Raw genomic sequence first — 23,061 nt, 5'->3', positions numbered from 1 at the left:
TCAAGTTGTGGAGTATATATAATGGGATGTTATGCAGCCACCAAAAAATGAGAAAATCCTGTCATTTGTGATAACTAAGTGGACCTAGAAGACATTATGCTGGATGAAATAAGCCTGTCATAGAAAGACAAATGCTTTCCACTGATAACACGGTAGAAAGAGTCCTCCAATTCATAGAGACATAAAGTGGAGTAGTGGCTGCCAGTGTTTGGGGTAGAGGGAATGAGAAGTTGCTAATTTAATAAGTTTAGAATTTCAGTTTGAATGGCGAAAATTTCTGGAGCTTACCTTTATTGTCCAGCTCCAATATCATAGTCTCCATGATTGTTTCTGAATGAATTCAAGTTAAGTAAATATTCCAGTTCTGCTCTGGAGGTTTTTGTTTTCATTTCAGCTATTACTCCCTCCCTTCCCCAGATGCAGACACACATAGACATCCATGAAAGTCCCACCAATTTATATTTAAATTCAGAATTTAGATTTCATGTAACTAAGTCCCTTCAAGATAGCTTACTTTTTGAGTTTGGTGCTAGCGTAACAGCTTTGATATACCACTATGCTAAGACTTGCCAAATGGAGTAGTTCAAAATCTGTTCAGTGGCGGGGTCAGTGTAATGATGTTGAGCTCTTGCCAATTTTAAGAAGCAGTTGTTCCAGTGAAATATAAGACTTGGGTGGACTAGTATGATTCCTTATCTTTTTTGTTTAAAAATAAAAGTCATAAGTAATATAAGATACAGTAAATTTTTTCATTTACAGTCGATCTTAGGACAGAGAAATAGATTTATCTGCTATCAGCAACAGAGCTTTTGTTGTTCTCAAAATAAACTGCATCTTAAGTCCTGAACTTAGACCACCCAGTGGCACATATGATCACACAGAGGACAGAATGAAGGATGTGTTGGGGAATTTTGTAGGTTGTAAGGTATTGAGATGTCTGGTATCTCAGTAGAATATATTCTTCCAGGGTATTTAAATGTACAAAATATTCATATATGAATCGTTCACCTCACAAGTAAGACAGAGAGCCCTGCTATGTCTCGTCTTATTTTAACAGAACTATTTGTATGTCTTAGTGGTTCACTGTACACAGAAAAGTCCTAGATAGGTGGGCAGTTTTCTGTAGAAATGAGTTCACTTTCCCAACACATTCTTCATCCTGTCCTCTGTGTAATCATGTATGAGCCACTGGGTGGTCGAAGTCCAGGACTTCAGATGCAGTTTATTTCGAGAACAACAAAAGCTCTGTTGCTGATAGCAGATAAATCTATAGAATTCTTTTTATCAGTAAATTGGGTTAGTTTATATCTGCTCCGATCTGCAGGGGAAGCAGCCTCTGTCGTGGGAAAACACTGAGGTTTATGATGTCTGTAAAAGCAATGAAACTCTGCAGCGACACAATAAGGAATGAAGCAAATCTGACTGTAAGGTGCCGTGGTCTTTCCATTAACTTCTGTGATATGAAGAAGACCTGTTTTGCAGGCTTGAGTACTTTCAGCCCTCATTTTACTGTCAGGGTTTTACTGAGCGGTCTTGTGTTGAACATTTCTCAATTATCATTCTCCTGTTTTTGTGTTTGATTTTAATATGTCTTAGGATATACAAGCCTCTCTAACAACAGTCTTTCCAAACGAAATGAGATGCATGCCACATAAGTAATTTTAAAAAAATTCCAGTAGTTACATCATAAAAGTAAAACAAAAAAGATAAAACTAGTTTATTTTATAAATTATTTTTTATTTAGCCCAGTGTATCTAGAATATTATCATGTCAATATGTAATAGGCATAAAAACTGTTGAAATATTTTCCTTTTTTGTACGAAGTCTTTTTGAAATATGGTATATTTTCTTTTTTTTACTTGTTGTATATTTCGATTTGGACTACCCACACTTTAAGTTCTAAGTAGCCGTGTGTAGCCAGTGGCTCCCATATTCGTGTAACTACTTCTTTTGGCTAATGTTTATATACAGAGGAAAATCATACTTTCATCCAAAAACCTCACTATGTGCATGCTAAGTCACTTTAATCATGTCTGACTCTTTGTGACCCCGTGGACTGTAGCCCACCAGGCTCCTCTGTCCATGGGATTCCCCAGGTGAGAATGCTGGAGTGGGTTGCCACTTCTTTCTCCAAAAACCTCAGTAGAACATTTTAAAAAACACTGTATATGGACTGAAATAAAGAGGACTTCAAATAAATTAGAAGTGAAATAGAAATTATACCTGATTCCACAGAAATGCAAAGAATCATAAGAGACTTCATTATGGCAACAAATTGGACAAAGTAGAAGAGAAGGATGAATTCCTGGAAACACACAATGTACCAAGAGCGAACCATGAAAAAACAAAACATAAAACTGAAGGGACCAGTTGCTAGCAATTACTTGGACAGGTATTTTATTACTGATCAAATAGACAAAACAACAAATAAATGTCCAAGACCAGATGACTTCAGTGATAAATCCTACCAAACATTCAAAGAAGAATTAGTGCCAATCCTTAAGCTATCGAAAAAAAAATGATGAGGAGAATCTCCATCAGACTCATTTATGAGGCCATCTTCACCCTGAGACCAAAACCAGACAGGGACACTTCAGAAAAGAAAATCACAGATTAGGATTTCTGATGAACACAGATGCGAACAATCCTCGACAAAATATTAGGAAGCTGAGTTCAACAACACAAGCAACATACGTCAAGATCAAGTAGGGTTTATTCCAGGGATGCAGGGATGGGTCAAATCTGTAAACCTATAAATGTGATTCACCACATTAATAAAACAGAGGATAAAAATCTTATAATCTCAGTAGATGGAGAAAAAGCATTTGACAAAATTCATCATCCATTTCTAACGTCTGTGTGTGTATTAGTTGCTCAGGCATGTCCAACTCTGCAGCCCCATGGACTGTAGCCTGCCAGGCTCCTCTGTTCATGGAATTCTCCAGGCAAGAGTACTGGAGTGGGGTAGCCACTTCCTTCTCCAAGGAATCTTCCCGATTCAGGGGAACCTGGGTCTCCATTTCAGGCAGATTCTTTACTGTCTGAGCCACCCAGAAAGCCATTTGTAATAGACTCTCAAAAAACTGAGTATAGAGGGAACATACCTAACATAATAAAGGCCATGTGTGACCAGCCCACAGTGAACATCATGCTTAACCTCAAAAAATATTTCTTCTGAAATCAGGAAGAAGATAAGGATACCGTGGCAATTAGGAGAGAAAAATGAAAGGCATTCGAATTGAAAAGCAAAGAGTGACGTTGTCTTTATTTATAGGTGGCAAGGTAATATACACAGAAAACCCTATAGAGTCTACCAAGAACTATTAGAATTAATAAATTAAGTGAATAATATAAAATCAATATATAAAAATCAGTCACGTTTCTATATACCAACAGTAAACTATCAGAAATAGACATTAAGAAAACAGTCATTTTTACAGTAGCCTCAAAAACAATGAAATGCTTAGGGATAAATTTGACCCAGCAAGTTAAAGGTGTATACCCTGAAATCTATAAGGCATTGATACAAGAAGCTGAAGAGGCCACAAATGAAAAATATTCTGTGCTAATGAATTTGAATAATTAATATTGTTAAATGTTCGTAATACTCAAAACAATCAAGATTCAGTGCAGTCCTTATCAAATCCCAATGGCATTTTTCACAGGAATAGAACAGTGCTAAAATTTGTATGGAACCACAGAAGACCCCTGAATAGCCGAAACAGTCTTGTGGAAAAGAACAAAGTTGGATACATCACAAATTCCTGGTTTCAAACTATAAAACAATCAAAACAGTATGGTACTGACATAAAAACAGACACATAGATCAATGGAACCCAGTAACCCAGAGATTAATTTACAAGGTAGTTAAGCATGTCCAGTGCAGAAAGTGTTGTCCCTTCAATAGAGTTAGGAAAATGCGTATCTACACACAAAAGAATGAAACTGGACTACATCTTACACCAAACACAAAAATCAACTCATAATGGATGAAAGCCTTGAATATAAGACCTGAAACCATTAAACTCCTTGACATTGGTCTTGACTGATTTTTTTTTTAATTTGGCAGCAAGCAAAAATAAATAAGTGGGGCCATTTGTCAATGAAACCATTGACAAAATGAAAAGGCAGCCTATGGAATAAGAGAACATTTTTTGCAAATCTTATATCTGACAGTTGGTTAATTATTCCGCAGTATACAGTGACTTTCTGTAATTCATTAGCATAAAGTCAAATAACTCAAAGTTTGGAAAGGACCTAAGTAGACATTTTTTTCCAAAGAGACATGAAAGAAGTTGCATTGCCTTCTCCAAAGAAGTTGACAGGTGCATGTACAGGTGCTCAACATCACTTATTATGGAAATACATCAAAACCACGAGAGATATCGCCTGTTAGGATGTCTGTTATCAAAAAGGGAAGAGGTAACAAATGCTGGCAAGTCTGTTACAGAAAGAGAACCCACAAAAGCACTGTTGGTGGCAATGTAAACTGGCCCAGCCACTCTGGAAGAGATTACAGATGTTCCTCAAAAAGTTAAAAATAGAACTACCATATGTTCCAGCAATCCTCCTTTTAGATAAATAGCCAAAATAAAGAAGTTGTTTCAGAGGTTTCTGTACTCCCATGTTTAGAGCAGCATTGTTTACAATAGCCAAATATGAAAACAACCAAATGTCCAGCTGTGAATGAGTGGATGAAGATCCCACATACAAAGAGAGAGGTATACTATACAGCCCTAAACTAGGAAAGAAGTTCTGTCATTTTTTACAACCTGGATGAACTGGAGGGCATTGTGAAATAAATACAAAAATGAAGTGAAATGAAAAGGTAGATACCACAGGGCATCACGTATACCTAGAATTGCTTTTAAAGTTTCAGTTCAGTTCAGTTTGGTCACTGAGTCGTGTCTGACTCTTTGTGACCCCATGGATTGCAGCACGCCAGGCCTCCCTGTCCATCACCAACTCCCGGAGTTTACTCAGACGTCCATTGAGTCAGTGATGCCATCAACCATCTCATCCTCTGTTGTCCCCTTCTCCTCCTGCCTTCAGTCATTCCCAGCATCAGGGTCGTTTCCAAAGTATTGGAATTTCAGCTTCAGCATCAGTCCTTCCAATGATATTCAAGACTGATTTCCTTTAGGATGGACTGGTTGGATCTCCTTGCAGTCCAAGGGATTCTCAAGAGTCTTCTCCAATACCACAGTTCAGAAGCATCAATTCTTCGCCACTCAGCTTTCTTTATGGTCCAACTCTCACATCCATACATGACTACTGGGAAAACCATAGCTTTGACTAGATGGACCTTTGTTGGCAAAGTCATGTCTCTGCTTTTTAATATGCTGTCTAGGTTGGTCACAACTTTTCTTCCAAGGAGCAAGCGTCTTTTAATTTCATTGTGCGTCACCATCTGCAGTGATTTTGGAGCCCCCAAAATAAAGTCTGTCACCGTTTCCACTCTTCCCCCATCTCTTTGCCATAAAGTGATGGGCCCAGATGCCATGATCTTGGTTTTCTGAATGTTGAGTTTTAAGCCAACTTTTTCACTCTCCTCTTTCACTTTCATCAAGAGGCTCTTTAGTTTTAAAGTTTAGTTAAAAGTTTTGAAGTTAAGTTTAAAGTTTAGTTTTAAAGTTTAACTTACGGAAACAGCTTCCCTCATAGTTCAGTCGGTAAAGAATCTGCCTGCAATGCAGGAAACCCGGATTCGATTCCTGGTCAGGAAGATCTCCTGGAGAAGGAAATGGCAACCCATTCCAGTATTCTTGCCTGGAGAATCCCGTGGACAGAGGAGCCTGGCGGGCTACAGTCCACGGGGTCACAAGATTCAGACACAACTTGGCGACTAAATGGAAACAGAGTAGAAAAGTGGTTTCCAGGGCCTGTGGGGTGGGGGAAATGAGGAGAGATTGTTCAGAGGGTACAAACTTGATGCTGAAAAGTTAGTAAATTCTGAGCAAATAATGGAAAGCATGGTGACTGCAGTTGGTAACAGTGCATTGTATAACTGGAATTTACTGAGAGCTATACTTAAATTTCTTACCAAAAATAAATACATCTGTAAATATGTGAAGTATTACATTTGTTAGTTCGATATTGGGGAACCTTTTACAATGCTTGTGTATATCAAATGATCAGGTTGTATACTTAAAATACCTTAGTAAATTAGGTGATTCCCTGGTCTTACAGTGGTTAAGAATCTGCCTTGCAATGCAAGGTACACCAGTTCAATCCCTGGCCCGGAAAGATTCCCACATGCTGTGGGGCAGCTGAGCCTGCGTGCTACAGTTGCTGAAGCCCACTCGCCCCAGAGCCCCTGCTCTGCCACAGGAGAGACCGCCGCGGTGAGGAGTCCTCACACCCCAACTACTGAGTAGCCCCCGCTCACCACAACTCAAGAAAGCCCACACGCAGCACCAAAGACCCCGTCAGCCAGGAATGAAATAATAAGTATCAAGCTAAATAAATCAGTCTTGCCTCAGTAAAGCTGGAGGTGGGGTAGGGGAAAGTAAGTGCATAAACTGTATGTCTAGAAAATAAGATAGTACTCAGCAATAAATGGGGACAAACTATTGATTCTCGCAACAGTATGGATGCGTATTAAGTATGTTTTGCCAAGTAAAATAAACCATTTATGTGACATTTTAAGAATGCCAAAACTGTTGGAAAGGAAGACAGACTGGTAGTTCCAGGAGCTGGTCAGGGAGAGGAATTGACTAAAAGAAGGTAGCGAGGGAATGGGGGTGGCCGAACCGTTCTGTCTGGCCCTGTGATGGTGGATACAGGATGCGTTGCGCATTTCCACCGAACTGTGCATCTCAAGGAGTAGTAGGTTTCGTGTCTGTTCATTTCTTAAATATTGGCCACAGTATGGGGAATGCAAGATATAGTTCAGACCATACCAAATTAATTTGTTTTCCAAATGACTTGTGTAACCATTTTGTTATATATATTTATTAGGGTTGAACATATAAATAAATTAAGTATATTATAGATAAGAGAGCCAGGTTTCTCACTGTTGAAATACAGAGAAGCAAAGGGCAAAGGCTGGAATGAGTTTTGTCTTGTGTTGGAGATATCACTGTGTATTCACATGAACTCATGAGAGGGAGGGAGGGATAGATAGCTGGATGAATGTATATATATATGTTTTATATATTTATATATATATATGTATGTGTATGTATATTTATTACACACACATTTCCCTAGGTGTTTCTGTTGAGAGGACCTAGAGGCAGTGAGCACACCTAGCACCTAGATTTGGTTTCTAAGTACCATTCTCCAGTAAATAGGACTGGACTCCTTGGAGAGTGGTTTCTTCCAGGACTGAGACAAGGAAAATACAAGATGAGCTTGGAGGTAGCATCTTGTGGTGTCTGAAAGAAAGGATGTACTTACAAAACAGGAAAAATGATGAGACGTTGCTAGGACACGGGAGCCTATTTCGTAGGTCATCCAATGAGCAAAGCTGGAAAAATTTGAACAAAAGAGTAACTGTGGTATTTGACTATAATCCAAAGAATAAGATAAATATCTATGTGTCCATACTCACGCAAGAATTCCAATTAGTAATGAAGAAATTAGGGAAATTTTTAAAAAATCACCATTAGATGACTAAAATATTATTGTCATAGGCAAGATCCACAGATGAATGCTAAAATTAGTGGTCAGAAGCTTAAGGAGAAACAGGATGTTTTCATAGTCACAAGGGATCTCCCCAAAATCATTTACAAAGGAAAATAGTAACTTCACAGTACAGAAACTTGCCCCTAACCACCTTAAACAAGTAATCCATGTTCATCCCCCTAATGATAAAACACTTACCTCCTGATGTGGTGGGCTGAGAGGGCGTCACCCATGATATCCTTCTCAAGAATGTATAGCCCCAGTCTAATCATGAGAAGACATCAAACAAACATACAGAACCACCGACTAGTACTCTTCCAAGTGTCTAGGTCATGAAGGGCAAGGGAAAGCCTAAGAATCGTCACTGTCAGAGGTGACAAAGGACTCATGACAGTTAAATGTGCTGTGGGGTCACGGATAGGATCCTGGAAACAAAACATTAGTGGGAAAAAAAAAAAAAGGTGGAATCTGAATGAAGCCTGAAGTTCACTTCTTAGTATTGTATTAGCGTCTTAATTCCGACAGTTTTGTTTTGGTTATGTAAGGTGTTAACACTGGGGGGATTCCATGGGGTCCAGTGGCTAGGACTCCACGCTTCCACTGCAGAGGGCCTGGGTTCCATCTCTGGTAAAGGAGCTAAGATCCCTGCTGCTGTGTGGTGTGACCAAAACAAAGAGTATTCACACTGCAGAAACTGATTGATGAGCATAAGGGAACTCTGTACTTTTTGCAAACCCAAAACTGTCTATTAATTAAAGTTAAATTAAAAGTAAAATACAGTTACCTGAGTCCAGTGATATTTTCATATATTTCACAATTATTTATAAAATACCAATGAAGGAAAAAAAAAAAATGCTGTTTTTCTCTGACAACCAAACAAGCAACTTTGGTGATTATTAAGCTTGTGGTTTATTTTAAATATATTTTGGTGGTGGCTATTTTGGTTGAATTTCTTATCATTAGTTTTTATTTTTCATTGGAGGATCGTTCCTTATCATATTGTATTAATCTCTGCTGTCTAACAGCGTGAATCAGCTATGCTTATATCCACTCCCTCGTGAGCCTCCCTCCCACCAGCCGACCCCACCCCTGTCGGTCATCACGTAGTCGGAGCTGAGCTCCCTGCGCTACAGGCAGCCTCCCCCTGGTGTCTGTGTATCAGCGCGTCCCGCCCTCTCCTTCCTCTGCTGCGCCTATAGGTCTGCTCTCTATTCCTGCCCTGCAAGGCGGTTATCAGTTCCATTTTTCTAGATTCCATATTTTGGTAGAAATGTTCATGAAAAAAATTCAATATTCAAAGCTTAACAACAGTGAAACCAGAGGTGATTCAGGACACTGAAACAGGTGACGTAAGACAAATGCTCCTATTCTGGTTGTGTTTTTCAGCAGTATGTCAGAGCTTGTTAACTTTCTCCTCCTCTTCCCCCTCTTTATTAAGTGATTCTGACCGCCTCCGTCTTCCTTAATGTACATTGTAATGGCAGAGGTAAACCTTCCCTGCTTGGAGGAACAGGGGTTCCACAGGCAGGGCTGGGCAACCAGGGGCTTGCTCAGTTGGTGACGGGATGCGTGGGAAAGCCGAGGCACTGTGCGTGAGTTACCAAAGCACTGTGTGTGGTGCCCCGTCCAAACCCACTGACAGCTGTACCTGAGTGTTATTAGTAGAGATTACCTGGTTATCTGGCAGGCATAGTCTAACATTGTTTACTGGACTTAGTCTCTGCCTGTCATCTTCTACACGCTTGGCACTATACTAGGGCATCCAGAAATCAAAATCACGGTCTCTGCCAGAGAAGCTCCACTTGTTTTGAAAGCAGACAAACCCGAGGGTTCTGTAGTAGATGGAAAGGCCAGAGGCTTTGGAGCCTTTGCAGTCATATCCTCTCAGCCTCTTCCTGTAATTCCTAGGACTGTGCTTTGGCATATTTATCTAAACTTTAGGTCTGTTTCCTTACCTGTGGTGTAGGATACTAATGTCAGTCTGCCAAGCCTGCATGGTCACTGATGCCTGACACACAGGAGATGTTTTGGGAACCGCAGCTGTCCTTATCGTGGTCCTTGTCATCAGGACCCACAGGCCATTAGAAAGTATGATCATTTCTTACACCAGATAACCGTTCAGTGAATATTGTGTTACTCAACCCTTGTGTTCCATCTTTGTTTTATCCTTTTAGAGACGATGAAGAGAAAAAAAAGTCTGTGTCCGAAGGTGCCGACGAGAAGGCTAATGGAACGCATCCAAAGAGCATCAGCCGCATTGGGAGCACCACCAACCCATTCCTGGACATTCCTCACGACCCCAATGCCGCTGTGTACAAAAGCGGGTTCTTGGCTCGGAAAATCCATGCAGATATGGATGGAAAGAAGAGTAAGCATCATTTGTTGACATTTCCTGTCTCCTTTATTTCATCTTTAAGATAAGCTCAAAATTAAAGTGAATTTATCTGAAGCAAAGGAATAAAGACAAATGATCTTTATTTAGAGAAATATTATTGAAATTTGATAAAACCTCTAACCCTAAATCATAAATCCCTTATGTACTCGATCTTCTGCGAATAGAACTTTTCAGAACTTCAGAACCAGAAGACTCACAGATTATTCATTTCTAACCTCTTATTCATCTATTTATTCCTGCCTTCAGCAAATAACTTTGAGTACCTGCCATGCGCTAGGTGTCAAAAATACAGAAGTATATAGAAAGGACAAGGGCCTTATCGCCATGGAGTTTCCATTTCTGGTGGTTGAAGGAAAGGTTCAACTTATAACACATAGAATAATAAATGGCACGAGGCCCTGGAAACAAAGCAAGGAGGGACAGAATTGTGATCCAGGCACACACGTGGAGCGTGGACGTCTGTGGAGGAGGGACAGGTGTGTGTAGGCAACATGTGTGCTTGGTCCTGGGAAACGGAAGGAGGCCCATGTGACAGGATGGCCTGCTGACGTGTGATGTTGGGAGTCCAGGTGGAATGGAGTATGTCTGTGTCTAGAATGGCCTTTGCAGAGGGTGAAAGGGCAGTTGCATGTAGGCAGTACAGTGGATGGACTGAGATAGCTGCTGCGTATGCGCAGCTTTAGGCTGCTCCTGCAGACACAGGCTTGCGGTGTTGGGATGCACAGTCCCGCTGCTTCCGTCTGCACTGCGCATATTTTCCTTCATGTGCTAGCATATTCTAGCACGCTCTGCCAGGGTGCAGTCAAGAGAAATGTTGCGATAGTGTGGCTTTGACGCTGGCTCACAATGCTCCCCCAGTTCTGTAGGACTGCCCCACCACCTTTTCTAGGCGCCCTGCGCACTAGCCTCCCCAGGCTACTTCGTCTTCTCCAACAACATTGTGTCTGCAAGCCAGTTGCAAGTGAAACTTAAGCCTAACAGATTAGGAAAAAGGGGCAAGGAAACACCTGAAGATGAAGAATTGTCTCCAGGGCATTTCCTGCATTTCTTTCTCTTTATTATTTTGTGTATCATATTTATTCTTTTCTTATTGAGGTACAATTGATTTATAATATCTTCAGGTATATAACATAGTGATTCAAAAATTTTATAGGTTATACTCCAGTTATAGTTGTTATAAAATATTGGCTGGAATTCCCTGTGCTATACAATGTATCCCTGTAGTTTATTTACTTTATATGTAGTAGTTTTTACTCCTTAATTTCCCACCCTTATATTGCTCCTTCCCTGTCCCTCTCCCCATGGTAGACACTGGTTTGTACTATATATCTGTGAGTCTGTTTCATTTTTGGAATGTTCACTCATTTGTTTCTTAGATTCCATGAATAAGTGGTGAAACATAGTGTTCATCTTCCTCTGTCTGCCTTATTTCACTAGCCATAATGCTCTCCAGAGCCATTCATATTGTTGCAAATGGCAGAATCGCATTCTTCTTCATATCTGAGTAATATTCCATTGTGTGTGCATGTGTGTGTGTGTGTGTGTGTCTCACATCTTCTTTATTCATTTATCAGTTGATGGACACTTATCTTGGCTGAAAAGCTGGCTGATAGCTTATAGGAGCTCCTTTGTAAGTAACTCGTTGCTTTTACCTTGATGCTTTTCATATTCTGTCTGTAGTTTTCATTTTTGCCATTTTAATTGCAGTGTGTCAGTGCCCCCTTTGGGTTGGTCCTGTTTCAGACTGCGGATTTTCAACCACGTAGTCTGTTTCCTTTCCCAGGATGGGGAAGTTTTCAGCCATCATGGATTCAAGTATGTTGTCGTCCACGTACTCTCTTCTCCTTCTGGTGCCCCTGCACTGAGAACGCTGGTACCCTTGATGTTGCCCCCAGAGATCTCTTAAACTATGCTCATTTCTTTTTATTCTTTTGTCCGTCTTCTAGTTCACTGATCCTCTGTATCATTTCATCTACTGCTGATTCCCCGTAGTGTATTTTTCCATTTCAGCTACTGCGTTCTTCATCTCTGTTTAGCTGTTGTTTGTATTTTCTAACTCTGTGAAAAAGCTCCAACTTCTGCCTCTGTTCGTTCATTCTTCTCTCGAGTCCTTTGGTCGTCTTTACAGTTGGTACCCTGAACATTTCTCAATTAAATGGCGTATCTCCACCTAGTTCTTCTAGGGCGTCTACTTGTTCCTGTATTTGGAACACGTTCTCCTGTCATCCCATTGTGCCTTATTTGCTGGTTTCATTTCTCTGTATCTGATACCTTGGTTACGTTTCCTGACCTTGGAGAATGACCTTTGGCAGGGACTTCCCACGTAGCCCAGCAGCACTCAGGGCTCTGTGCTCCAGGGGTGCCTCCTAAGACGGCTTTGTGGGTCCTCCCCTTGTGGTGGGCTAGCTACGCTGGGTAGTCTCGTAGGCATGGCTGGCCCTGGTCTGGTTGCTTGCCAGGCCCTCCTTGTGTAGAGGTTGCTGCTCACTGGTTGGTGTGCCTGAGTCGCAGGGTGGCTGGCTGCCTCACTCCTGGTGAGCCCCAAGGTGCATGCTGGGCCAGTGACGGGCAGAGCCAGGTCCTGGGGTCTAACTGCGGGACCCAGTGTCCCTCAGAGCTGGCGTTGGCCTGAAGGTAGGCAGGCCAGGGCCCAGCTCGTGGGTGGGCTCAGTCTTCAGGCTCCAAGGCTACAGTTTTCCTTGGGTGTGTCTCTGCCTGCTGGTGGGTGATGCTGGTCCCAAGGCTAGAAGCAGGATCATGGGGAGTGGGGCCAAGGCCCAGGAGATGCTAGGGCTGGTTCCTGCTCACTCTGTGTGGAGCTGGGTCCTGGGGTCTATGGCTGCAGGGCCCTGGGGCTCCCAGGCCTGGGTCCTGGGCGCTGGTGTGTGCAGCCAGGTCCTGGACCCTCTGGTGGACAGGGTGTGTTCAGGGCCAGCTGTGGACTCAGGGAGGCCTTAAGGCAGCCTTCTGGTGGGAGGGACTGTGTCCCCACCTAGTTAACTGCCTGGCCTGAGTTCCTGGTTCCTTCAGGTTGGTGGGTGGAGGTGTAGCTGGCTCCCGAGCCTCGTCAGTCAAGAGGAGGACCCACAGGGCGCTTGCCAGCCCATGTCCTGAGGTAGAGCGGGCGTCTGCAGTGGCTGGCTCCTGTGTGTCCCAGGAGGGCTATAGCTGCCCCAGCCTCTCTGAGAGGCTCTCTGACATCAGCAGGTGGGTCTGACCCTGGATCCTTTCAAATGACTGCTTCAAAGCCTTAGTTATCTCCTTTGAGAATTTCTGGTTGTTTAGGACAGTTTTAAATATCACAGGCTTTTTCTCTTTAGCAACATAAGACGTTCTGCCTGGTACCTGCCTCTGCTTCACCCTGTTTCTGATCCCGCCTCAGAACCCAAAATAGGTGGGGAAACAGATGGCTCAGGTGAGATGGGGCCGACTGGGCCCGGTCTGCAGACTTGACTCCTACGCTTGCGTTGCCACTCAGGGCTCTTCACCTCTGCCTTTGAGAGAGGGGTTGCACAAGGAGCCTTGAAGGTTCAGGCTGTAGTCCTCAGGCTCGTCCCAGATATTCCCAAGTCAACTTTTCATGGATTTTAAGATCACCTTAGTATGGACAAGATGATTCAGTGTTTTTAGTACAGGAAAGTGCGTAATTTCTAACGATAATTAGATAATCAGTCATGTCTAATTCTTTGCAACCCCAGGCTCCTCTATCCATGGAATTCTCTAAGCAAAAATACTGGAGTAGGTAGCCATTCCCTTCTCTAGGGAATCTTCCAATGCAGGGATTGACCCATGTCTCCTACACTGCAGGCAGATTCTTTTATCAGCTGAGCCATCAACAAAGCCCAGTGATAATTTATATCCACTATTTGCCAACAAAGGTCCTTCTAGTCAAGGCTATGGTTTTTCCAGTGGTCATGTATGGATGTGAGAGTTGGACTGTGAAGAAGGCTGAGCGCTGAAGAATTGATGCTTTTGAACTGTGGTGTTGGAGAAGACTCTTGAGAGTCCCTTGGACTGCAAGGAGATTCAACCAGTCCATTCTGAAGGAGATCAGTCCTGGGTGTTCTTTGGAAGAACTGATGCTAAAGCTGAAACTCCAATACTTTGGCCACCTCATGCAAAGAGTTGACGCATTGGAAAAGACCCTGATGGTAGGAGGGATTGGGGGCAGGAGGAGAAGGGGACGACAGAGAATGAGATGGCCGGATGGCATCACTGAGTCAATGGATGTGAGTTTGAGTGAACTCTGGGAGTTGATGATGATGAACAGGGAGGCCTGGCATGCTGCAATTCATGGGGTCGCAAAGAATCAGACACAACTGAGTGACAGAACTGAACTGAACTGAACTGAAAGTTTATCAAGAAGCAGCAGTTAGAACTGTGAAACAACAGACTGGTTCCAAATAGGAAAAGGAGTAAGTCAAGGCTGTATATTGTCACCCTGCTTATTTAACTTCTATGCAGAGTACATCATGAGAAACGCTGGGCTGGAAGAAGCACAAGCTGGAATCAAGATTGCCAGGAGAAATATCAGTAACCTCAGATATGCAGATGATACCACCTTTATGGCAAAAAGTGAAGAAGAACTAAAGAGCCTCTTGATGAAAGTGAAAGAGGAAAGTGAAAAAGTTGGCTTAAAACTCAACATTAAGAAAACTAAGATCATGGCATCTGGTCCCATCACTTCATGGCAAGTAGATAGGGAAACAATGGAAACAGTGTCAGACTTTATTTTTCTGGGCTCCAAAACCACTGCAGATGGTGACTGCAGCCATGAAATTAAAAGACGCTTGCTCTTTAGAAGTAAAGTTATGACCAACCTAGACAGCATATTAAAAAGCAGAGACATTATTTTGCCAACAAAGGTCCGTCTAGTCAAAGGTTTGGTTTTTCCAGTAGTCATGTATGGATGTGAGAGTTGGACTGTAAAGAAAGCTGAGCGCCCAATAATTGATGCTTTTGAACTGTGGTGTTGGAGAAGACTCTTGAGAGTCTCTTGGACTGCAAGGAGATCCAACCAGTCCAACCTAAAGGAGATCAGTCCTGAATATTCATTGGGAGGACTGATTTTGAAGCTGAAACTCCAATACTTTGGCCACCTGATGCGAAGAACTGACTCATTTGAAAAGACCCTGATGCTGGGAAAGATTGAAGGCTGGAGGAGAAAGGGACGACAGAGGATGAGATGGTTGGATGGCATCACTGACGCAATGGACATGAGTTTGAGTAAGTTCCCGGAGTTGGTGATGGACAGAGAGGCCTGGCATACTGCAGTCCATGGGGTCTTAAAGAGTTGGACACAACAGAGTGACTGAACTGAACTGAAAGTTTATCAACTTCAAGCACATCGTCTGAGTTCTAAAAATGTATACAGTTGTGTGACTGCCATCACAACAAGGCATATAACATTTCCATTAGCTGAAAAAGTTCTTGTAGTTAATTCCTTCCACTTTACTCCCAGTGGCAACCCTTTCTTGTTCTTGGGCACTGAGCTTTCTCTTTCCTATAATTTCAGTGAATGGAATCCTGCATACCTTTTTGTGCTTGGCTTCTTTTGCTTGGTTGTGTTCTTTGCAGATCCATTCCATTGCTGGGATATCCCACAGTTTACACATTCACCAGTTTGGCTTTTGTGTTTTCAGTTTGGGGCTTTATAAATAACCTTGCTTTGGATATTCTCAAACAAGTCGATGCATATACAAATGGTTTCATCTCTTTTCAGAAGGGACCTTAGGGTGAGGGAGTGAGCCTGCTGGGATGTATACTAAGTATGCATTTAATTTTTTAATAAACTTCTAAACTTTCCAAACTGTACTGTTTTGCATTCCTGAAAACTGTGCATTTTATGTCCTCTTGAAAAGACCTTCCTTATTCCCGGTCACATTCCTTAGTTTGAAGTCTACTTTGTCTAATATTAATATAGTGACTGCTTTATTGACTATGGCAAAGCCTTTGACTGTGTGGATCATAATAAACTGTGGAAAATTCTGAAAGAGATGGGAATACCAGACCACCTGACCTGCATCTTGAGAAACCTCTATACAGGTCAGGAAGCAACAGTTAGAACTGGACACGGAACAACAGACTGGTTCCAAATAGGAAAAGGAGTACGTCAAGGCTGTATATTGTCACCCTGCTTATTTAACTTCTATGCAGAGTACATCATGAGAAATGCTGGGCTGGAGGAAGCACAAGCTAGAATCAAGACTGCCAGGAGAAATCTCAATAACCTCAGATATGCAGATGACACCACCCTTATGGCAGAAAGTGAAGAGGAACTAAAAAGCCTCTTGATGAAAGTGAAAGAGGAGAGTGGAAAAGTTGGCTTAAAGCTCAACATTCAGAAAACTAAGATCATGGCATCCAGTCCCATCCCTTCATGGCAGATAAATGGGGAAACAGTGGAAACAGTGGCTGACTTTATTTTTCCGGGCTCCAAAATCACTGCAGATGGTGACTGCAGCCATGAAATTAAAAGACACTTACTCCTTGGAAGGAAAGTTATGACCAACCTAGACAGCATATTGAAAAGCAGAGACATTACTCTGCCAACAAAGGTCTGTCTAGTCAAGGCTGTGGTTTTTCCTGTGGTCATGTATGGATGTGAGAGTTGGACTATAAAGAAAGCCGAGCGCCGAAGAATTGATGCTTTTGAACTGTGGTGTTGGAGAAGACTCTTGAGAGTCCCTTGGACTGCAAGAAGATCCAACCAGTCCATCCTGAAGGAGATCAGCCCTGGGTGTTCTTTGGAAGGAATGATGCTAAAGCTGAAACTCCAGTACTTTGCCCACCTGATCCGAAAAGCTGACTTACTGGAAAAGACCCTGATGCTGGGAAAGATTGAGGGTAGGATGAGAAGGGGTTGACAGAGGATGAGATGGGTGAATGGCATCACCGACACAATGGACATGGGTTTGGGTGGACTCCGGGAGTTGGTGATGGACAGGGAGGCCTGGCGTGCTGCGGTTCATGGGGTTGCAGAGTCGGACATGACTGAGCGACTGAACTGAACTGAATATAGTGACTCTAGCTTTCTTTTCAATTTTTGCATAATATACAGAAATTTTTTCTAGCTTTGTTTTCTTACTCCATGATCTTGTCTTTAAAATTGTTTTATACAGTGTACTGGTGGTTCTTTTCTACCAACTGTCTTTTAATTGGAGTGTTTACATTTATAATAATGGTGGATATTGTTGACTTTAATTCTGCCATCTAGCTGTTTGATTTTTATTTTTTCCTCTTTCTCTGCCTTTTATGGGATTGCGTGTGGATGTGTGTGGTTCAGTCTTTCTTCACTTGTTGGCATATTAGTTATACATCTTTAATAATTTTCATTATTGCTGGAGGGTTTACAGTATAAGGTTTAACTTGTCAGTTTGCCTTCAAATGTTACTACTTTATGAGTGCTTTGAAACCTTTATAACAGGTTTCCCCTTTCTCTTTACTAGCAACGTGCTATTATCATACATTGTAATTATGTTTATTAAACTCATACTACATTGTTATTATTTTTGCTTTAAAAAGAAATGTGTTCTTTTTTTTTTAGAATCATTTTGTTTTTTATTTACATAAAAGTCAGAGTGCAGACATCTGTTCAAGCAAGTTGCTTTTTTACACCCAACCATGCTTTTTTTATTTTTTTTTTAACTTTATACATTTTCTTTAAATTTTATTTATTTTTTTATTTTTTAAATTTTAAAATCTTTAATTCTTACATGCAGAGAGATGTTATGGGGAGGGAGGTGGGAGGGGGGTTCATGTTTGGGATCGCATGTAAGAAATGTGTTCTTTACATTTACTCACATACTGACCATTGCTGGTGTACCGGGTTCCTTTTTCCAATTTCGCATTTCTGTTTAGTATCTTTTTTTTTCCTTCCTGAACAATTTCTTTCAACATATCTTATAGTAAACTGCTGGTTCTCATGTTTTACTGGCTTTTAAAATAATTTGTGCTGCACCTTAACCTTAGGAATTTGTATTCACTGGTGTAGAATTCCTTGACAGTGCTTTCATTTTTGTTTAAAATTTTAATATATTGTTCTATTGTTCTCTGCCCTGTGTGGCTTAGACAAAGGTCTGCTATCATTTTTTGTTCCTCTATACATAGTGTGGATTTCTGCCCCTCTGGCCACTCTCAAAATTTTTCTCTTTATCTTTGATTTTAAGTAGTTTTATTGTGAGGTGTTTTACTTTATGTTTTCCTTGCCTGGTGATTATTTTTCAGTTCTTGGATTCATTGGTTTATGTTTTTCACCAATTCTAGAATTTTTCCAGTCATCATTTTTATAGTACCCACCCTTCTCTCTGGGACCCTAGTTCCGTATATGTTGCACCATGTTACATTTTTTCCAACTCTTTTTTTGTTTGTTTCTTCAGTACTTTATTTTAATAATTTTTATTGTTTTTTCTTCAAGTTTACCACAGTATTTTTATTCGACATATAGTATTTTTATCTTAGAAACTGCAAAGTGAAATTTTTTATCCTGTTTCTCTCCTTATCAAGTTTGTATCTTTCTTAATATCCTTGAGCATATTTTTCATGGTGACAATAGCTGTTTTAAGGTCCTTCTCTTCAGATTTCATTCTGTCTTTTCTGGGGCTGTTACAGTCTTTGCATCCCTAACAATTTTTGTTTGGATGCCAGACAGTGTGACATTTTTCAGGGTGGATTTGGTTCTATTTCTTTAAAGAATGTTGGATTTTATTCCATTGTCCAAATGAGTGACTGCTGATTAGGTGAGCCCGTTAAAGTCTTGCCTTTACCCTTTGTTCCAGGAGGGCCGGGCTCCACAGGTGGTGCCAGTGGTAAAGACCCCGCCTGCCAATGCAGGAGACTTAGGAGGCTCAAGTTCAGTCCCCGGGTCGGGAAGATCCCCTGGAGGAGGGCATGGCAATCCACTCCAGTACTCTTGCCTGGAAGATCCCAGGGACAGAGGAGCCTGGCAGGCTACAGTCCATAGGGTTGCCAAGAGTCGGAAACAACTGAAGCAACTTAGCGCACATGCACACGTGATAGGTCTGGAGCAGCCTTTGTGTGGGGACTCACTTAGCTGCATTCAGTTCAGTTCAGTTCAGTTCAGTTCAGTCGCTCAGTTGTGTCCGATTCTTTGTGACCCCATGAATCGCAGCACGCCAGGCCTCCCTGTCCATCACCAACTGCTGGAGTTCACTCAAACTCACGTCCATCGAGTCGGTGATGCCATCCAGCCATCTCATCCTCGGTCGTCCCCTTCTCCTCCTGCCCCCAATCCCTCCCAGCATCAGAGTCTTTTCCAATGAGTCAACTCTTCACATGAGGTGGCCAAAGTACTAGAGTTTCAGCTTTAGCATCATTCCTTCCAAAGAACACCCAGGGCTGATCTCCTTTAGAATGGACTGGTTGGATCTCCTTGCAGTCCAAGGGACTCTCAAGAGTCTTCTCCAACACCACAGTTCAAAAGCATCAATTCTCCGGCGCTCAGCCTTCTTCACAGTCCAACTCTCACATCCATGCATGACTACTGGAAAACCAGAACCTTGACTAGACGGACCTTTGTTGGCAAAGTAATGTCTCTGCTTTTCAATATGCTATCTAGGTCGGTCATAACTTTCCTTCCAAGGAGTAAGCGTCTTTTAATTTCATGGCTGCAGTCACCATCTGCAGTGATTTTGGAGCCCCAAAAAATAAAGTCAGACACTGTTTCCCCATCTATTTCCCATGAAGTGATGGGACCAGATGCCATGATCTTCGTTTTCTGAATGTTGAGCTTTAAGCCAACTTTTTCACTCTCCTCTTTCATTTTCATCAAGAGGCTTTTGAGTTCCTCTTCACTTTCTGCCATAAGGGTGGTATCATCTGCATATCTAAGTTATTAATATTTCTCCTGGCAATCTTGATTCCAGCTTGTGCTTCTTCCAGCCCAGCGTTTCTCATGATGTACTCTGCATAGAAGTTAAATAAGCAGGGTGGCAGTATACAGCCTTGACGTGCTCCTTTTCCTATTTGGAACCAGTCTGTTGTTCCATGTCCAGTTCTAACTGTTGCTTCCTGACCTGCATACAGGTTTCTCAAGCATTACTGAAGCATTATTACTCTTCTTTAGACTCTCTTCAATGCCCTGGTGTAGTAAAGTCTTTCCAGTCTGTCTGATGAGAATATAGACTGTTCTTAGCCCTGTGTGAGCTCTTAAAACTACTCATTCTACTCCTTATCTGTGATGCATCGGTCCATTTCTTTTCATGAGTGTTCAGATCAGTGCTCCGGCCAAGATCCTGGGATTCCTCCACAGATCTTCAGAGCTGTGTCTCTGTGCAGCTGTCTCTCTCTCTTTGTCTCTCTGTCTCTGCTCCATAAATTACAGCCACCTCAGCCCCACCAAACTTCCTCTTCAGCTCATCAACTCAGCACACAGCTCCAGGCACCCTCTTTACTGCTGGATCTTAGTTAAGACACCTCCTCCAAGCAGGAATCTGGGCTTACCTTAGTTGTTCCTCTCTCTTCAAATTTCTCTCCTTTCAGTTCAAATCTGCCTAGTGTACGGTGTTTGAAAACTATTGTTTTATATATATTGTTCTGTTTTCTAGTTGCTATGGTGTAGTTTCTGCAGTGGTTAGTCTTTAATGAGCATACAGCTACAACTACCCTGATTATTGATCCCTGTTGTTAAGAAATTTCTTCCTAGTTGCCTCAGTCCTCAAGGCCTAGTATTTAACTGAATTGAGAAAGTGACAAGGAATTCTAGGTGTTTAAGTGTGATCAGGTGTTTATGTGGAGTGCCAGAATGGGATTTGTCTTCTTCCCAGCTAATCTCTTCCATAACCTCCCCACCCCTCATCCCTTTTATTGGACTTCCAGTCATATCTGCTTTAACTGGTTAATCTCGCTCCTGGATGGCTTACCACACCATCGCCTGACCCACTTCTGAACGCATCCTTCTGTTTTGAGAGCTGGTCACCATAAGCAGATTTAAAATACGTTTTGTATTACTCATATCTACTGCGTTTTAAAACACATCCCTTGCATTTCTGATATCTTAGAAGAGTGAAAAGCAGTAGTGGAGCTTTCCTGGAAGGGAAGAGCTGAATAATTTTTGAGAAGTTTGCATAGTGATGCCTCTTGGGCACATTATTCTGCTAAGTCTGCAGAAACTTATGTGGATTCATCATATTCACTGTAGCCATCTCAGGTGGCCTGTAACGTCCTTGGAGCAGGGCTTGGGTTCCCAGCCACAGACAGGGGCCAGATCACAGCAGTGAAAGCCCCAGATCCCAGCCGCTAGACCAGTAGTCAGTGACAAGGGCGCTGGCCCTTCGGCTTTGCACAAAAGAATTTCCACAAAGACAGAAAGTAGTGAAGCCAGTGAAGTAGTTATTAAGAGGAAAGAGTCCGGTACGTCTGGATGGACAGACAGGCAGACTTGGAGCGAGCGTCCCTTAGTTGCACCCTCGTAGCAGTTTAAGTCACTTACATGGGGCGTTTCTTTCGGTTTTCCTTTGGCCCATCATTCTGATGTGCCCGGCTCACAGTCCGTGTTTGGTGTGTTATCAGGATCCTTCCCTGTGTGCACATACATCTCTTAGCCAAGATGGTTTCTACCGCAAGGGAGTACAGGTAACTTTCGTTAGTTGACATCACTCCCTTTGACCTCCAAGGAGCTTTTCTGCGCACATGTGGTTGAGGAGACCTCCTGACTTCAGGAATGAGAAATACGTGGGTCTGGGCAGGGCGCAGCCTCCTCCTTTAGTTGTCCTGCTGTTCTCATTTTGGAGTGGTCAATAGGGAATGAGTGTCCCGTTGCTTCACGCCGAGGGGTGCCCGTCTGCCTCCTGCCTCAGGACTCCGCTGCATCTATGCGTATGTGTATGCCTGGGTGGGTGCTCTGGTGAAAGTTTTCCATAAGTGAAGGTTTGGGTCAAAAGCCTGTGGAAAGATTAAAACCTTGGTTAACTTGTCTGTAAAGGACCACCTGTCCAACTCAAGATTTATTTCTTTCATTTTTAAAATTTATTCTAAAGTACTAAATTTGTCAGAGTATTTCAATTTCTCATATAAACATTTTTTTTTTAAACTTGGAGATTTTCTTTCCTCTTATTTATTTAGTCTTTTAAAGACATGCTTTCACTTTCACTTTAAAAATATGCTTAGCTCAGAAATTTGTCCAGGAAACAAATCATGATTAAAAGCAAATGTTCTGTCTCATAGAAGTATATGTGTTCACCAGACCCATTAAATCTGACACTGAGGGCAAGCTTTGAACAGTCAGGTTTAGAAAGCAAAGTGTATCTTCTGGATTTTGTCAAGCAGAATGAAAAATAAAGTTCTATACATGCTCTTAGTTTTATTAACCAATGCAAGATATCTGTGGAAATCAAAAAAAATGGAAACAAGGTACTCTAAATATGAATGTGCTAAATGATGATGAATTAAGAAAGATAATCAAGTGATTACTCAATATTAGTGCTTTTTCCTAAGCACTTCATTTAATCTTCACCCTATGAAGCAGGTATTACTACTATTATCCCCATTTTACTAAGGAGGAAATTCATCTTAAATTTATTAGCCAAAGCTATCGAATGTCAGGAAATCTGGTAGAACTAAAATCTGATTATACCAAACTAACTATGGCACATTATTAAAAGCAGTGCCCATGAGAACATATGCCTAGAAAACATTCAAGTTCTCCATGTCTGTGCCATCAGGACCGGGGCATGTATTTAGGTGACTAGAGGTCTCAGCCTGGGGCCAGCAGGGTCTAAGCATGCCTTTTATTGGGGCAACCCGGCACTGTTTGGTAAATTGAGTTGTGTGGATTTATCTGCATTTTCTGGCTGGCCATCCTTTCCACAAGTCCCCGTCCCATCGTGCCAGGCCTCCTCACACACAGTCACTGCTTCTCTGGCCCCCGAGTCTTCCGACATCGTGGACCACCTCCCCTGCCCCCCACCTCCCACTGAGACTGGCGCCGCCTGCAGGGACAGGGGCAGACAGAGGGGCAGAGGCCCTGCCTAGCACTGTGCTCCCACCTCAGTGTCAGCATGGCGAGAAATAAGCGCCAC

The 23,061-nt window shown here is 42.1% G+C and overlaps 1 protein-coding gene across 7 annotated transcripts in view; it reads left to right on the top strand.

The window, feature by feature from the left end:
- PSD3 (pleckstrin and Sec7 domain containing 3) overlaps nucleotides 1-23,061 on the top strand; it is a 489,705-nt gene that overhangs the window by 376,331 nt on the left and 90,313 nt on the right. For all 7 annotated transcript variants that reach the window (XM_018041858.1, XM_018041861.1, XM_018041859.1 and 4 more), the window contains one exon: nucleotides 9,804-9,997. In XM_018041858.1, the coding sequence (XP_017897347.1) occupies nucleotides 9,804-9,997 (194 nt within the window). The remainder of the gene's footprint in view (nucleotides 1-9,803; nucleotides 9,998-23,061) is intronic.

The sequence above is a fragment of the Capra hircus genome, chromosome 27, assembly GCF_001704415.2.
Source record: "Capra hircus breed San Clemente chromosome 27, ASM170441v1, whole genome shotgun sequence".
Taxonomy (NCBI): Eukaryota; Metazoa; Chordata; class Mammalia; order Artiodactyla; family Bovidae; genus Capra; species Capra hircus.
Note: the sequence above shows the minus strand (reverse complement) of the source record. Positions and strands in the feature narration are given on the sequence as shown.